At 34.8% G+C, this 18,460-nt stretch overlaps 3 protein-coding genes across 3 annotated transcripts; all 3 read right to left on the reverse strand.

Moving 5' to 3' along the window:
• Positions 1 to 1,027: 1,027 nt before the first annotated feature.
• On the reverse strand, positions 1,028 to 8,903 carry LOC111801161 (dynamin-related protein 3A-like). Its single transcript, XM_023685160.1, has 19 exons — positions 8,406 to 8,903; positions 7,664 to 7,946; positions 7,370 to 7,524; positions 7,162 to 7,230; positions 7,017 to 7,076; positions 6,796 to 6,909; positions 6,429 to 6,477; positions 6,095 to 6,204; positions 5,257 to 5,349; positions 5,049 to 5,141; positions 4,832 to 4,969; positions 4,353 to 4,466; positions 4,145 to 4,243; positions 3,922 to 3,964; positions 2,959 to 3,128; positions 2,731 to 2,877; positions 2,165 to 2,217; positions 1,970 to 2,069; positions 1,028 to 1,832 (listed from the first exon to the last, which is right to left on the reverse strand). Exons 1-19 carry the CDS (start codon positions 8,760 to 8,762, stop codon positions 1,557 to 1,559), a joined length of 2,523 nt encoding a protein of 840 aa, XP_023540928.1. The 5' UTR covers positions 8,763 to 8,903; the 3' UTR covers positions 1,028 to 1,556.
• A 712-nt stretch (positions 8,904 to 9,615) lies between these two features.
• LOC111787978 (gamma-glutamyl peptidase 5-like) lies at positions 9,616 to 11,937 on the reverse strand. The gene is made up of 4 exons (XM_023668098.1): positions 11,520 to 11,937; positions 10,252 to 10,404; positions 9,907 to 10,074; positions 9,616 to 9,837 (listed from the first exon to the last, which is right to left on the reverse strand). The coding sequence occupies exons 1-4, from the start codon at positions 11,826 to 11,828 to the stop codon at positions 9,736 to 9,738; spliced, it is 732 nt and encodes a 243-aa protein (XP_023523866.1). The 5' UTR covers positions 11,829 to 11,937; the 3' UTR covers positions 9,616 to 9,735.
• Positions 11,938 to 12,937: 1,000 nt separating this feature from the next.
• On the reverse strand, positions 12,938 to 17,229 carry LOC111787063 (GDSL esterase/lipase At5g62930-like). The gene is made up of 6 exons (XM_023667243.1): positions 16,958 to 17,229; positions 16,785 to 16,862; positions 16,311 to 16,445; positions 15,350 to 15,426; positions 14,610 to 14,774; positions 12,938 to 13,288 (listed from the first exon to the last, which is right to left on the reverse strand). The coding sequence occupies exons 1-6, from the start codon at positions 17,054 to 17,056 to the stop codon at positions 13,099 to 13,101; spliced, it is 744 nt and encodes a 247-aa protein (XP_023523011.1). The 5' UTR covers positions 17,057 to 17,229; the 3' UTR covers positions 12,938 to 13,098.
• Positions 17,230 to 18,460: the final 1,231 nt, after the last annotated feature.

The raw sequence follows: 18,460 nt of genomic DNA on the forward strand, positions 1-18,460 counted from the left end.
TTGAGTTTTCATCGACGTTTTTCTAATCTAATATTTGTGGGGTCATAGCTAGAATGTTAAGTACGGAAAGCAAGTAGGCAAGTCGACCCTGTTTAATGAACTTTACTTGTTATAGAGACAAAAGAAATAGTCAATTGTCGGCATATACGCTAACCATTGTTTTGAAATTTTCAATTCAACGATAAAACAAGAGCACTCTAGATTGTTACAGGGGAATGTCGGGGCATTTGTCATTACAGTTCTTTTTACTCTAATTTACAATATATTGAGTGAAAACTCAAACCTTTAACCTATTAACTAATGATAACGTTCGATCCGTCAACAAGTGGACAACTTGTAACTTAATTACAACGGACATGATAGAATAATTAGTTTGATGGGATAAATACATTTTAATTTTCTCAACTTGGTTGACTTATTTAGTCAACACTAATGATGTATCCAATTTCAACTATAATTTAATGATACACTTGGTAGAGTACAATCTTCCATTGACTTCTATTATTTTATTATTATTATTTGCATTCAGCCTTTAGAATCTATCTTTAAACTTAGATTTCTATTTTTTAAAAATATATATATATATATATTTTTAATGTAATTATATAACTAATAAATTAAAATTATTTTGACTATTGACTAGTCAAAACTTAGGCAAGAGTGGTTGAGGGGAGTTATATAGCAAGCAGTTGTTGTTACCATCTTGCTAAAATTTCCATATAACACTTTTTCTTCTCAAATCTTGTTTTCAAAACTCTCTTTCAGCCCCGTCTTCTAAAACTTTCTTTTTAAAGCATACATCACTTGACCATAGGCGACAAGTTGCTAAGAAGTGAGTGCCACACAATCGCAAGTCCGCTGCTATCAAAGTGCAATTATAACAAATGGTCAAGTTTAAAACATAGTATTTTCAATCATTGAACATGGGCATCTCATCAGCCTGAACCTTGTCATAAAATTCAAAATCAAGTTCAAAGCCTTGAACATAAGCAGATGAACGAAAAAAATAAAGATGTAATCACTTTAATATCTATAGTTTAAAAGAACTTTCAATACAAGGGAATTATTAAAAATCAGACATTCTTAATAATTCTATATTTTAAAAAGATTCTAATAGAATCCAAAACATATACATTCGTATCTAACAACTCGGTCATACGGCTACAGAGAATCTCAAAAACTAGCCATGTATTTTTGAACCAAAACTTGGCTACCTTTTTATCAAACAAACACTAATAATAGGAGCGGAGAGTTGATTCATCTGGCAGACGGCTCCCCATTCTTTTTTCCTTTTTGTTTGTTTTTTTTTTGTTTCCAGAAGTTCGAACTCTACTATCAGGCACACATAAGGGGGGCCAAGGAATTGAATTTTTTTCGAAAAAAAATTGGACGACTTAGAACAAATCTGCAGGAAGAATATCTAGCAACGTCACGAGGGGGCGTTTGTGTCAGCGGTGGACACTAAGGAATTCCATTAGCTCCACTGGTTGAACTTGAAACCAAATGAATGTGATGGCTTAATGTTTCATTTTTGACTGGCTATGCACATCGAGTTACTACAGATCAATTTTGGGATAGAGGCTCGGCATGAATGCTCGACCGTTCCCATTAGAATCTGGATTGCCATATAATGGAACTTGAAGCTCCCCCGAGTACGATGACTTTCGAGGCTTCAGATTCTTAGGAGAAGGAGAGTATGAATCGTTTGAACTGCTGGTAGAATACGTAGATGATGTTGGCATTCCTTGCATCCTTGGTAATCCAGTTGGATCAGCACCCACGTTGTATCCTCTTTCAACTGAGTCTGCTTCCAAAGGTAGTTCATCCAATGTCTACAAAAAGAAGGCAAGAACGTCGTATTTATTTCAGCTTTGGAGAATGCGTTGAGAGGTATGCACAAAAGTATATGCTTTCACCAATTCACCATCATTTGTAAATTGTTGCAGTGTGACTGGAAAATCATACATACCCGAAAAGCCTGTTGTAGAACTCGGAGGGTATCTCGTGTGCGCTTCCTCTTCATTGCCACCTCATCAGGTTCCTGCAACATCTCTTCAAACAGGTTTTCTCTATTTTTTTTTTTTTTTTCAACATCAAAATCAAAGCATTAGTGTAGATCAAAACAATGATAACTTACAAAAGAATAATTTCAAATCTTACTTACCTATAAACTTTTTTGATGAAGACATTGTGCAGCTCCCGTTTGGTATGATGAACCTGGATTGAAGTCAATCAGAAACAAGCTACAAGAATTTACAAAATTATAGGAGCTTCTTATTTTCATAGAAAAGCTTTGAAACTTCAGGAAAATATGCAGACAAGCATTGTTGAATGCTGACAGATACATAAAATTATTTCTTAAACTTAAAAGATGGTGAAGTCTAGTTTTCTTCAAACAATCGACAAACAATGACTGAAGGCGATGGAGTAAAAGGTTTAATCAGGAATAAGTCAAGACGCAGAGCAGATTTTTATTAGAACTGAGTGTTGACCGCACATACAAACCATCCACCATCACGTGACACAAAATTTCATGAATTATATTTGGTGGATTGTGGAGAATTATAGGATACTGAAGAAAAAAAAAAAATCTGCTGAAAAGATCATTTCACAAAATTAAGTTTAAGCGAACAGCAATCAAGATCAAATACATGCAACAGTAAACACTCCACTTATTCAAATTCCTTCAGTAGTAATGAATCATAATTGTTGCATAAAACGATACATTACCAGGAAATGCATGATTGCTTTAGGAACATAATCCTCTATATTCTTCCTGACAATGTCATAATATGATCTCAAGAGCATTTTTATGACTGCAATTTCAATAATCTCCTGGTCTGAATGCCCTTCTGAAGGTCTCAGTACAGTTGGTGGCTTTAACAAAATAAAACACATTATTTAGATTAAAATATTGGAACACATTGACAAACTTCAACTATGAAGCCAAAACATTACCTCTCTCAAATGGATCATGGAGAATGCCTGCTCTGTGTTAAGAACAGGTTCATTATATGGCTTGCTTGCTGAATTTTCTTTGACAGATGTCCGGTTATCATTCACACCAAAAATAGATGATATCCCCCAACTTGAACTTTCTTTCACAGATGTCCGGTTATCATTCGCACCTGATTGTAAGCTAGAATTATAAATAGTTTCATATGAAGGCAAACACATAGTTTGACAAACTCAAGCTTGAGCAGGATTAGAACTTCAAAACTAAATTCAGACGGAAAATTTGCTTGGCGGACCAGAATTTCATGATGTATTAGATAAGTCCAGGTTGTCCGTATTAGCTCAATTGAAGAAAACGTAACTTGTATGAATTTTATTTTACTCAATTAATTTCATTTCAGATAAAAAATAATAAGCCAATCCTTAAGCATAAAAGTGAAGTTAGTCCAACTTTATATTTGTTCTATGCATGACTGCAAATTTGTTATGAATAATTCAGATTGATTTTTCATTGTAATGCTACAACTTCACTTGAACAGGATCTGTTCAACAGATTGTACAACTGTCTTTGAGTTCTATCCTCGAGTTCTAAAGATTTTTCATGGTAATGCTTTCCACATCCATAGATTTCCATTAATACCATTCATATCTACAAAATTTCATGAAGATTACTACTTCTGTTCCAAATTCCTTAAACACTTCAGCTGACAAACATTATCAGATTACAGGCTGGAAAACCTAGCCCTAAGTTGGTCTGGGGTCCTAGAGAGATTTACATCTCAATTTCCTCCCAAAATGCGTGTCTAACTGTACACATTCATATACTCAAAGAGCATTATATAACACGAGGCTTTCTACTCAATCATTAGCACTACAATTTGACAGCCAAGCAAGATATAAGGGAAAACAGGTCTCACACATAATGTAGTGATTCTTTCCCTAGGATTTCTCAAAACAATTACATACCAGAAGGTGCAACTTTTTCACCATCACCTGAAGGCCGAGCACCCTGTTAATGATCTGGTCAGTATAAACTCAATCACAAGAACTTCAATCAGACAAGGGCCTTAATTTAAAATGTAAACTTCATTCTAACATGGTTATATTGTACAACCATGAAAAAATAAATTAGAACTAAACATCTGTCAATGTTGTCTCGGGAAATCATTCTCTGATCAAGTGCTCATACCTTCTCAGTCAAGAAACCATTTGAATGTCGGGCAAGTAGAGCTCGGGACTTTGAAGTTTTCTCAGATGGCGGTGCTTTATCAGGTTCAACCACGCCATCCTAATAGACAATGGTTATGAATAAAGATAAAGACAGACCAGTTATTTAAATGATTAAAAACATGTTATTCTAATAGGAATGGGATATAACAAGAGGCTTTCTACTAAACCTTCTGCCTTGAAACAGTCAAAGGAACCCTAGAAGACTTGACCTGCTGCAGGGCATTCTCCACGGCCTTACTTCCTCCAATAAAATTTGGGTGTGAGGTGTTTATGTAGTCCATCTGCACATTATTGATAGTTATATACTTTATAAAACAGCTACGTTGAATTGAAAGTTCATTCCTGACCAAACTTGACTAAAATCACAAATTATGTGCGCATTCCAAAACTAAATCTAGATATTCTCTCTGATATTGCATGTGGCATAGTCACTTGATAGAATATAGATTTGCCATCAACTACAAGGAAGATTCTCCATTAAAGCTGATTGACATCTACTGTTAGTATTTCTTTTACCAATATTTATAAAGCATCAATTTCAAAACATTTAAAGAGTTCGGTAATCCACTATGGAACACTAATACAAATTTTAAAGGGACAAAACAAAAGGAACAATAGCAAAAGTGTACACAAGTTTATAACCTACCTCCATTTCAATAATATGTCCTATCATTGTTTCAGAGGGTTCAAGACCTTCTCGCAAAAAGTTCCCAATAACTTCATCCATACGCTTTCTCAGAACAGGGAACCTTTGCAATTCATTTGTCATACACCGATGACTGATCTGAAAATATAAATTACATTAAAATTTTATTTACAGATAACGGGCAGCAAAAATACAGGGAAAATACAATTATCCCTACCTTTACCAACTCGTCATATATAAACCTGGCACACTGAAGACTGGGGTCTAGTAAGCGAACAATTTGCCTACGAACAAGAACTTCAAATGGCACCTGCATAAGTGAAATACCATATCAGTTGATCCCAACCTCCATCATGTGACAGATTAGTAGTACAGGACTTTACAATAGAGACAGCACAAGAGAAAGCAAACAGAGTAAGACTTACTTCCGGTACAAATAATGCAGATCTGGGGCCAGTTGCATTTTGGATGGCAGTACGAATATCATCATCAGTCAAGTCCTCGCATGGATCCACTTCCTGCACCAAAACATATTGTTATGTCAAATCTTTTTTTTTTAAATGGAAACTCAAACTGTCATGGAGAAGGATGAAAGAATATACATAGACATACAAAAAATAATAGCTATGAGCAGTGCATATAAAAAATAGCCCAACAAAAAGAGTCCAAAAACTGCGGGGAGGGACTCTAATCCAAGAATAGTACCTAAATAGTAATTACAAAAACAAAAACAAAAACAAAACCTTTGAATCAGAAGCCCACAAAGATGTATTAAACCTAATGTTCTTTTACATGCAAGTAGTTCAGAATTATCACTTAAATGCTATTGTTCCATAACTTGCAAACTTAAATCAAGTTTCAAATTGCAAATCACCTTATGCACCACTCCCGTCAATAAAAATCTAATCAAAATTACAACTCGACATGATATATAAGCCTATAATGGCAAATTGTTTAGCCTTTCTGGTTAACTATAGTTCAGTTGTCAAGTGCATGCCATTTTCAATCTAATCCGTTGTCTACTAATTAGAATCTTCAAGTGCCAAAAGTTTGTATCCAACTTTACTTTTCCAGACTGAAGAGACAGATCAATGCTGGTCCCCAGGGTATGATTCAAATCTCACACAACTTTATTAACAATAATATCAAGCAAAAGCAAAAAATGCACATGCAAAATGCCCCCATGGAGAACTTTAAGGAAAAAAAAATTACTGTATGCAAACAAATTAAAAGTGAATTGTATATAATAACAAAGATACATACCTCTAAACTCTTCACAAAGATTGATTGGAAAATATAGTGAATGCGAGCTCCACCTGAGAGCTCATGCGTTGACATTTCTTCATTCTTTCCCTCAACCATAGAACAAAATGCTGTTTTGAACAACGAACAAAAGAAAAGAGAGAGAGAAACAGAAGTAGGATCACTCTGAGACTGTGTAAACATAAACCAGACATATGTAATGAATAGCTTATAAGTTACGCTTATTAAAATGCATGCACAAAAGAGCTTTAACAAAGATTCCTCCTTATTTTATCAATGAAAGACCGATTCTTGTTCAAAACAAATGCATGCACAAAAGAAGAGTAATTATTACCTTCACAATATTTTGAGAGAATATTGAGAAGAAGAGCACCCTGACCAGCCTATCCACGACCAAAGGTTGAATATAATAAGTCAACATAATCAAGAAAAGTTCATAATTAAACAAAGAAAAGCCATACGTAAACTATACTACAATACACAACTTGATAACATGAACATACAAATGGAATGCAATTAGCTTTCTACATCATTTTGCATAAGTAACAACAAAGTGTCCTTATTGATGTCCATTCCATATAACAAATTATGACAGGAGAATGTATGATCGATGAATGAGCAAGCTACCATACCACATAACTATGCAATATATTTGACTTGAATCAATAGGAATATGTAGGGGTACAAGAAATTTTGAAAACCTTCGATTCTGTTATTTCTCCATAACTGGCATGCTCCTTCGCTACGGAAATCAAAGAAGAACTTATTCTCGACTTCAGCCCAGGAAGTACAGTTCTAATATGTTGTACTAGCACCTATAAATAAAATTAGTGTCAAACAATATTATTATAGCTTAAAATCATCACTTCCAGTTGTGAGCTAAAAGTGTAATACAATCAGACTCGAACATACACACACATACCTGGTTCAACTTTTTTGCCAACTGAGCAACGCCACATCGATCAGCTAGACCATTATACACCTGTACAATTCAATGCCAAGTAAAGAACAAATGGATATGTCTCTACTAGAAACTTATGTTGAGCTTTGTTATAAATAGATCATACTGGATGGGTGCGGAAAAATTTCTCCTCATCCATAAGAGCGTCTTTAATGCTCCGATTCAGTAAAATATCCTGTTTAGTGGCCAATTAGAAAGCTCCAATCAGTATAAAACATTGCAACCATGTTGAAATTAAGAATTCAAGCAAGACTGTACAACTTGAAGAAGAATTAACCACCATATACCACAACCCTCATAAACTTTATGCTCACCTCCTGACTGCGATTGACAACCCCTACATAACCAAGTCGTAGAGGGATCACTTTTCCTTGTAATAGATTTCGTGCATCTGTACCTCTATCCATTATATCCAGCTGCAGTTTCAATTTGTAAAATAGAGCTAACAAAATCAGAATGTGGAATGTGCCTTGAAAGTATTAAAAAAAAAAAAAAAAAAAAAAAAAAAAAAAAAAAAAAAAAAAAAAAAAANAAAATATTAAAAAAGGATCCAATACATGTTGATGAGATAAGTCAACTCATTAAAGATGTTATAAAGCAGAACTTACCATCAGGATCAGCATTTCCTGCAATCTGAAGAGCATCAGAATTAGCTAAATCAGAATTTGCTGCTGTCACAGCGAGAATCAAGCAGCTTGGAACTTTGATGTAAGACATGATCATTGTCCTGATTCGTGCTTCAATGTCAGAAGGCTGGTCTCCAACTGGAACTTTTGTAATGCCAGGCAAATCCACAAGTGTAATGTCAAGAACATTTGGGGAGAAAATCTTTAACCGAATCTGCTTGTCCGAGACACCTTTGTTTCCGCCCGCTTCCCTATCAGTCTCAGACTATACAATATTGCCAAAAACGTATTAGGCACAACAAAAACCACTTATTTCATCCCTCTCGAAAAGGAAAATTGAACAAAAAAAAAAATATCCCTACTTAATTAATAAAATTGAAATAGAATCAAACGATACACAAAATCCAAACCCATTCTCTTCTAATGCACGTCCAAATAAATATGACCTTGGAAACGATAAACAATCAGCCATAGTCGCTGACGTTCATTGAACGACTTGACAATGATAAGAAACCTGATGACTAAAAAGTCAATGGTAGCGAATTCTATTCGAGAGGAATCTCATCTAATTTATAGCCGAGATTGATGAGAAAATGAGCAGAAGCAAATTGAAATCTACACCAATCACCACACTTCAACAAACATGAAATGCTCTACCATCGGACAGTTACTTCCAGATCGAAACGCAGGTTAAACTAAGCAGCAAAAATGGCAGAAATCTCACCTGAATTTCCCTTCGAATCTCAGAAAAATCGTAGAACCTCTTCCCCGGCAAGTGGAGGAACTCGCCGTATTCCTCTTCAGTCTTCGTCTGCAATAGCTGAAGCACCAGCGGCCTCCTGGTACATATTTCAGAACCTCTAGGCAAGAAATCCCGACCAACAAGAGCCTCAAGTACGCTGGATTTGCCGCTACTCTGACTTCCGACAACAGCGACTTGCGGGAGCTCGATGGTGGATTGGCTTCCAAGTTGAGCGAATATGTCCTGAAGCTTGTTAACTATTGGTATGACGGAGCTGCCAAGGGGAGCAGCGGAGGACGAAACTGAGGGCGTAGATGGAGGAACAGCCTCGTCCGCCATGAAAGCAGAAGAAGAAGAAACCGACGGGAAGCGGATCGGAGAGAAGAGCGAGGGTTTTGAATTTCGCTGAGAGAGGGAGAGAGGTGGAAGAAGGGTTTCTAGGTTTGAAAGCTTTGGATTCACGACTGTAACTGATGTGAGATGCTCACAAATTTGAGTTTCATTTTTACTTTATATATTTTCAATAATTAAATGTGGTCTCTATTATTATTTCAAAATTATATAAAACTAAATTTTAAAATTTTAAAATTTTAAAAAATATTGAGAATAAATAAAATAAAATAAAATAAAATAGGTAAAATTACAATTTTGGGATCGGATTAAGGAATTTTCACTTAAATTAATGTTTAAAAATAAATATATTTTTTAAAAAATTTAGGTAACTTCACACTTTTTAAATTTTCAACCAAATAATATATTTATATTATTTGTTTTATCGTATATTTATTTTTTTTATTTTTTTTTTATCAGATTGGGTTGAGTCGACAGAGGTTTTTTTTAGACCAATTCAAAATCTCCCAACACCATTCGACTCGATTAATGATGACAACCGAACTCAACTTATAATTCTTGGGTTGGGTCGGTTCGGTCATCGGGTTGTACAAAAGATGAACCCTAGCCCTATAATTTTATAAACACAAAAATATATCGTTATCCTATTACGGATACTGAAAATTAGATGGTAGAAAATTAATAAAAATACGTATTTATTGCGTTGAAATCTTAAATGATATTGATCATTGTTTGATGACCGTGTTAATTATATTAATTTTTGTTCGAGATGAATCAATACTACTTGAATCTAAACACAGGGTTGGTTTCAAAAACTTCAAGTTATTTAAACACGAACCCATAAACGAAATGCAACCTTGTTTTTTAAAGTCGATAATAGGTCTAGATAAGTCTCGAATAGACGGTTTTAAGGCCATATTTACATTATTAAAAAAAAAAAAATCCAATTTTGACCCCAAAATCAAAACCCACCCTTGAGAAAGTTGATGCAAAGCCTCTTCCATGCTTCCCTATCTGCTTCACCTTCTTCCACGTTACTCCTCAGCTCCTCACCATAGGAATCCTATGCCCAAAAGATAACATTTATCAAATTTCGAAACTATACGACGTCTCCAACGATTAACGGACTTACCGTAATGAGCTTTTTAAGGACGAGACGGTCAATTAAGTGTAGAAGAATGTCTTTAGTGTACTCGGGATGACCCTGAATCCCTAGAATATGATCTCCATATTTGAACATCTCTATACCGTACTTATCTGACCATCCAATCACTTCAGCCTTCCCGGGAAGTTCGTAAATCTACCACAACCATATATCAAGCCTCGTCACAACGTTTCAAATATATTTTTTTAAATGAATTTCATTTTCATATATTAAAAAATTATTATTAAGTCAAACACTTTTTAAAATATAACGAATTAAAAACAATTATTTATTTTAAGTAAATATCATAAACTATGTTTTAACCATACGAACCTCATCCCGATGGCATTCGATCACAGAGAGAGCGGTTGGTATTTTGAGAGATGAGAACAGCTTGTGAGATGATGACACGTGGACGGTTGTGAATCCAATGTCCCATCCAGATCTACCCCTGCCCGTTTTTCCGCCCAAAGCACGTCCCAATATCTATATAAATTACCAACCCATTAATTAAATTTTTATCTTAATTAATAAATAGATTAATTTTTAAAAAGATAACAATAATAATTCAATATGTATAATTTATTAACTAAAATATAATATTTGAATATTAACGATGTGCGTGAAAAATGATACAAATAATTAAACTCAAACTAATGACACTTAAATTAATTAATTAACTTTTTGTGCTAATCTCTGTAACAGTAATTATGGCCGATGAGGAAAGCTAACCTGACCGTGACCGACAAGAGGCTGTGTAACATGAAATAATTATAAGCAGACACATGTGACAAGCACCAATTAAATGCGACCACGTGCCACCACACCAAAACAATTCCACGTCATTATGTTTTTTCTTTTCTTTTTTCAGCCAATTCTCACCTCAAAAATTCAATTATATGTCTCATAAATTAGTTTATTTTAAATATATATTAATATATCAAATGAAAATTTTTAGAATTTATTTTGACATATTCAAATCCACTCGCTTATTAGATACTATAAAAGTCTAGAGGCTAAAATGGTAATTTTACCTATTTTAGTTTAATTTAATTTTTTATTGTATCCACCCAATCACCACTAACGAATATTTTAATGTCTTCAATAATTAAATTTTAAAACTAATAGGAATATTTTAAAAAGTAAATAAAGTTAATCAACAAACAAACAATTCATTAAATTGACATTATTGTATTTACGTGTACATTAGTGACTCCAAATAAACTAAAAATTAAATAATCATGCCACGTCATCACACCATGCTTAACATAAGCTAATGAAAAAAAAGCCCAAAATTATAATATAAATATTAAGAAAATTTTAACTTTTTTTTTAATTATTGGTTGAAATTTTATATTATTTTCAACTGAATTAAATTAAAAAAATTATCAATTATAGCCGAATTTCTGCGTCTACATTCTTTTAGTGGGCCCGAAAAAAATTATAGAAAGAAATTAAGGACCATTTTAATTGCAATTTATTTAGAATTAAAATTTGTTTTAAATAAATAATTAAACTGCTGGATTATTATGATAAAATTAATGAAATTGTAAAAATTGTAAAAATAAATAAATAAATAGAAGGTGAAATGACAAAAATACCTGATGGCCGAAGCAAATACCGAGGATTCGTTTATTCAAGGACGTCAATCTCTGCAACAGAACGGTTAATTGGCAGATCCAAGGATCGTCGCCGTGAGCGTCGTTGCAGCTGCCGGTGATAACAAATCCGTCGTAGTCGGCGATCTGATCGTTGGCCGGGAAGTCGCCGGCGGCGACTCGGAAAAGGTCCCAAGTCTCTCCTTCTTCGCCCAACATTCTGACGAAAACTCCGAAATATCCGCCGTACTTCTTCTTGACGTATTCGGAATCGTCGGCGCAGAGAAGGACTGCAAATTTCTTCATCCCCATCCTCGGAAAATGGATCTGATTTCGCGCCTCCGTCGCAGATTCTCTCTCTCCGGCTTAGCGACTGTGCGGCGGACCAAAGGCCGTTTAGAGAGAGAGAGAGAGGAGGGGGAAGGACGGATGGGGTGTTGTTGGGTTTTTGTTATATATATCGCATTTTAGTTATTGGATCGACACATCATATGTATGTGTTTATTGGCTTTCGTCGTTTCTATTATAAATTATGTGTCGAGTTTGCCCTTTAATATATTTGTAAAAACAAATAATAATAAATTCAATATTTTAAATTTTATAACAGCTTCCGAATCAAACTAAAATTTAGAATTTGAATTCGACAGAAGAATTTAGAAGTTGTTATTTTATTTTATTTTATTATCTTTTATGATATAACCAGGTTAGCTACTTATCTTGAATTGGTTTTAAACCAACATATAACATTTTAGTTGTATTCAATGGTAGTCGATAGTGATGAGGTGGCGTTGGACAACCACGGTCACCGGTGATTGTTGGTTGTTATTGGTGGCATTCAATAATGGGCAACAGTAGTTGTATAGTGGTGTAGGTATTTTGGTCATTTTAATAGCTCGTAAAAATCTAGATGGAATTCCCAATCTCTCAACGATGTCTCCTTTCATGTTGCTGACATCCCTCTCCTATCTCAAAAGTGGAGAAAAGCCATATTAATTTATTCAAGTCAATAAAATAATTTTAATATAAAACTCATAGAACGGGGTGGAAACGAGTTGACAATGGGACGTTGCTATACATTTGTTAATTTTTTTTTTCTTAATGAAAAATTTGGTCAATTCCTTGCTACCCAAGGATTTTACCAGTTGTTCATCAAAAATGTCTAGAACCATCGATTCTAAAATATAGCTAAAAACTCGATGAGCACATTTAAGAATTTAAAATATAATACTTTTTAATTATTTGGAAGATAATTTTTTAAAATATATATTAAAAATAAATAAATAAATGTTTTACGAACTGTTTGAATTTTTCCCATGCTTTTTATTTTTTATATATGTTACTATGAATATAGTTAATTAATTAAATGGATGTAATTATAATGAACTTTAATTAACTAGTTAATTGCCTCTACAATATATTTAATTAATGAGTTAGAATTATTTAAATCGGCATATTTCTACATTGTAATAATTATAATTACTTACTAATGATCATTTAGTAAGTAATTATAAATCAAAATACAAATATATCATAGCCATTGCCCCTTCAAACAATATTAAACCAGAAGGATGATGACGTGTCATCATATAAGATAATGAGAGGATAGCAAGGAAAGATATTGGAAGGCTTTTTCAGGGCATTTTCCATCAATCTTGGAATGATGTGGGAAATCAAGAGGCAGTTTTGCAGCAGAAACTGATGTTTCATTAAGCACTTTCTGTAGCTCTTGGTGCACAATTGCATTGCCTTCTGGTGTAAGATGCACTCCATCGCTGTATTGCAAACAAAAAAGTTATCTCAATATCCAATCTCTAATACTCATTTTGATCTACAAAGGCAGGTCTGTTCGATCGGGTTCACAAGGTTGTTGCTCACATTCGCTCGTCCTATTTGTTTGTAGTCTCATCGTAAATCATCGAGGGCTTCATTGTAACCCTAATTTTCGTATGTTGCCACAGGAAACTCTAGTTGTCGCAAGTGCTCGACGTCATGATCTTAGGTGCTTGTTTAACACCTGTGGAAGTTTGAGTGTCTAAGACAAAGTTTATCTGTGAGATCTCACGTTGGTTGGAGAGGAGAACGAAGCATTTCTTATAGGAGTGTGGAAACCTCTCCCTAACAGACGCGTTTTAAAACTGTGAGGCTGATAGCGATAAGTAATGGGTTAAAGCGGACAATATCTGCTAGCGGTGGACTTGGATTGTTACAAATGGTATCAGTGCCCGACACTGGGCCCCCAAGGGGATGGATTGTGAGATCCCACATTGGTTAGAGAGGGGAAAAATGCATTTCTTATAGGGGCGTAGAAACTTCTTCCTAACATACACGTTTTAAAATCGTGAGGCCGACAACAATACTTAATAGGCCAAAGCGGACAATATCCACTACAGTCAGACACCGGGCGGTGTGCTAGCGAGGACGTTGGACACCCAAGAGAGGTGGATTGTAAGATCCCACATTGGTGGAAGAGAGGAACGAAGCATTCCTTATAAGAGTGTGGAAACCTCTCCCTAACAGATGAGTTTTACTGTGAGGCTGATAGCGATACATAACGGACCAAAGTGGACAGTATTTTCTAGCGGTGGGCTTGGGCTGTTATAAGTGGTATCAGAGCCAGACACCGGGCAATGTGCCAACGAGGACGCTGGGCCCCCAAGGGGGGTGGATTGTGAAATCACACGTTGGTGGAGAGGGGAACGAAGCACTTCTTATAGGGGCGTGGAAACCTCTCCCTAACAGACGCGTTTAAAACCATGAGGCTAACCGTAATACACAACGGGCCAAAGTAGACAATATCTGCTAGCGGTGAGCTTGAGCTGTTATATTATCGTTCTCACTTAGTAGACATATGAAAATTGATTATGGTTTGGTTTGGTTTGGTTTGGTTCAAGCCAAGTGGTTGTATCCATCAACCTCGTTTGGTTTATATTCGTCTATATCTTTGGTGGTGTTACCCTACTTATATTCAAGTCCTCCTAAGGCTAGAGTATTAACATAATATGAGGGCATATAACACTAAAGAATAAAGGTATCAGAATTCAGAACCAGACCAAATATTTCAAACAATGAGTAAAACTTGGTTGAATCACAGACCTGAGAAATTTGTTCTGCCAGCCCTCCGTTTCCTGCAACTTGGACCATAAATCAATGGCGTGAAGGCCCATTTCGTTAGCTAGTTCGAGGCATTTGGTGGCATAAAGTCCAGTTACTTCATTTCTTCTTTCTGGAAATTCCAATGCTTCTTCATCAGCAAGAGATCTGCTTCACATTAATTGGTTTATGAACAAAGGGCTTACAATCTCTCTTCAGCATATTGATGAAACTTTGAACTTAAACAAAGGGAAGTTCTTGAATAAGCCACACTTTTAAAAGGCTAATCATGCTGAAGGTAGTGATCTTAGATAACCTTTACTGTTGTGGCAAACAGTTTTTAAAGTTGAACTAAGGCGCAATACCCGTCTAGAATAGAAGCGGTCTTTCAAAAATACCCTTGAACTTTCGAATTTTCATGAGTACCTTGGAACTTTTTTAGAAATTTAAAAGGTATCCTTAATTTTTTTTTTTTTAAAGTTCAAAAATATTTTTACGATTAGCTTTTTTTAAAAAAAAAAGTTGAAAGAGTATTAATATTGTTTTTGAAAGTTTATAAATATTTTAGAAACGTGATACTAGCTATAAGAGTAATTTCGAACTTTAAAAACGTTAAAGGATATTTTTGAAGTTTTAAAAAAAATTTAAGGGTATTAATGAAATTTTTGAAAGTTCAACGATATTTTTCGAAACAACGATCATAAACTAGTTTTAGGAAAAGTAGGAAGATGGAAAAGTGATACCGTGCATATTCCTTGCGCCCTTCCTCATCAACAGGAGGAGGAGTAATAAGTACTACCAGTGAGGTTGGGTAGCACTCCTGCAACCAAAATAAGAGTGCTCCAATTACAAAAGGAATTGGGAAGGATGAACCAGCGGAACCCAAAACAAATGGAAGCATAATGTTTCTCAAATTGATTGCAGTTTTCTTTCTAATACTTTAGGTGTTTTGGGTCAGCAAGTGAATATATCTCTCTCATAAGTCATCCATCTCGTCCTATCCTACGACATTTGGTTTTGAAAAACTCGTATGATGGCTTAATATCTTAGATTAGAGGCCAAAATGGTTATTGTTTATTACCTAAACATAGTAGATATTGTCTTCTTTGGGTTGTCTCTTTCGGGCTTCCCCTCAAGGTTTTTAAAACATGTTTGCTTGGGAGAGGTTTCCACATCCTTATAAAGAATGTTTCGTTCCCCTCTCTAATCGATGTGGGATCTCACAATCCACCCCCTTCGAGGCCCAGCATCCTCGCTGGTACTCGTTCCTGTCTCCAATCGATGTAGGATCTCACAATCCACCCCCCTTTGGGGCTCAACGTCCTCGCTGGCACACCACCCGGTATCCACCCCCTTCAGGGCCCAACGTCCTCGCTGGCACATCGGGTGTCAACTCTGATACCATTTGTAACGAACCAAGTCCACCTCTAGCACATATGGTCCTCTTTGGACTTTCTCTTTCAGAATTTCTCTCAAGGGTTTCCAAACGCGTATGCTAGGTAAAAGTTTTCACATCTTTATAAAGAATGCTTTGTTTTTATTTCTAACCGAGGTGGGATCTCACACTCATTGTCAAAGACAACAGGCCAACAAGGATAGAATATAAAAGACACAGACTACCATATTATACTCGGTTTTAAATCTTCAAAACAAAGGTCAAAACATTCTGCTGCAAAAGATTTCAAGCAATGAATGAATCAGTACCTTCAAATGATTTACTATTGCTTTAAGATTATCTTTATACTCTTCAACGGGTACGTGTAGTCTCCCAAGTCTTCCCCCAAAAATAGTGGCATCATTGGCCCCAAAGAAAACTGTCACCACAACAGGGGCTCGTTTCTGCCCATGAGTTAAGTAAGCTAAGCTAGTATAAAGAACATATGAAGGATACTTCAAAATTTAGATCATAATGGTTCATTTTTGAAGTCTCGAACAAGCATGGAAACACACAAAAACTAAGAGCGACGCCTCGTGAACTTGAATTCAAGAGACTAAGCTTCAATTTCAGGCTACCAAAAGCTATAACCAATGTGTATGAAGTCAAATAATGAAATCATCAAAATCATCAAATAAAACGAGCTCCTAAGGAATGTACCACAATAATTTAGGGCAATATCGCACCAAGAAATCATCAAAATCAAAGCAGAGAAGGAACAGAAAGAGCACTAAAACACATACCGAGGAGAAAACATGAGGAAGTAAGATCAAAGCCCAGCGAGTATTGTAACCATCATAGCCACGAACAAGAACATCCGCCTGCGATTACGAAGACAAGAACCCAATTACGAACCCTAAAACTTCAAAAAAATCGAGTGAACTACAATATGAAAAGGAAGAAATAGAAAACTCACCTTGCGAGAGTAAGTATCAGCAAGCGCAGCTCCCCATCCACCTGCACTGAAGGATTGCTCGGTTAAAGAATCGCCAAATAGAACGATCTCGGGCCTCATTGTCTGTTCTTCTCCATTTCTTTGCAGATTGATCTTCACTTTTAAGCAGTATGGTCGTGAAATTGACGCTTCTTTCTGGATAAGATTGAATCCTTCTGAGCATACATTGTGCAAATCTGGGATTCGCCTTCGAAAATTATCAAACTGAAGTGACAAATATTTCTAGCATTGGAATTGGATTCTGAATTCTCTTATAGAACTTTAGGCTTTTTTTTTTTTTTTTTTTTTTTTTTTTTTTTTTTTTTTTTTTTTTTTTTTTTTTTTTTTTTTTTTTTTTTTNCATTTGTTAACTATTTATTTATTTTTATTTATTTATTTAATTTAGAAACTAAAAATCATTTTGTTTTGTTTGTTCTAAGTTTTGTTCATAAACATAAATAAAAGTATTTTGTCATCATTTTCTTTATTTCTAAAATGCATAATAAATACAACATTATTCATTTAAAACATTTTGTTTGACTTTTTGAGAAAGTTGACTATTTTTTATTCCGATAACAAAGTTGACTATTTTTTATTTGCATAAAAAAATTATTCAAAGATGCTGTTACAATATAGTCACCTCTAAACAGATTCGAAATACTTTTACATGTTCTTAGACTATAATTACTGTTCCCACCGACATTGCTAGTGTTGGTGATACAACAGTCCAAGTCCACCATTAATAGATATTATTCATTAGCTTCAAAGTTATAAAACATGTCTATTAGGGAGAGGTCTCCACACACTTATAAGGAATGTTTCGTTCTCCTCTCCAACCAATGTGTGGATCTCACAATCCACCCATTATGGGGCTCAGCATCTTCAATGGCACACTCTCTAGTATCTGGTTATGATACTATTTGTAACTGTCCAAGCCCATCGCTAAAAAAATATTATTCGATTTGGGTCGTTACATATCGTCTTTAGCCTCACGGTTTCCAGGAATATTCCGCTCACTTGATCCCACAGTAAGTGCCTAGAGCAGATCCCCCGTCCATCTGAATTGAAGGATAGTGCAGTCAAAGAATCCCAAAAATTCCCTAAGCTCGTTTAACTATTATTATTATTATTATTTGGGAATATATTATTTAATTTATTTTTGCTCACATTAATCTTTTATTCCCTTCCTTTAAATATATTATTTAAAATTTTTATTTCTATTTAGGGATTTACTTATTTTGTTATTTTGTTATTAAGAACAAAACCCTAAACCAGAGCATTTGCCATTATATGGTAAGTAAAGTTACATATTAATTATTATAACCCTATGTTTACTCTTATAAATATAATATAGACACACATCTGATTAATTAAATGATCACTATAGCTTACATTGAATTATATAATAAAGTTTCATTATTGGTAGGACCCATCTTTTCATATATTTTAAATTATTGTCTCATTATTTGGTTGGACAGCAATTAC

This window comes from Cucurbita pepo, chromosome LG01 (genome assembly GCF_002806865.2).
Source record: "Cucurbita pepo subsp. pepo cultivar mu-cu-16 chromosome LG01, ASM280686v2, whole genome shotgun sequence".
Classification (NCBI taxonomy): Eukaryota; Viridiplantae; Streptophyta; class Magnoliopsida; order Cucurbitales; family Cucurbitaceae; genus Cucurbita; species Cucurbita pepo.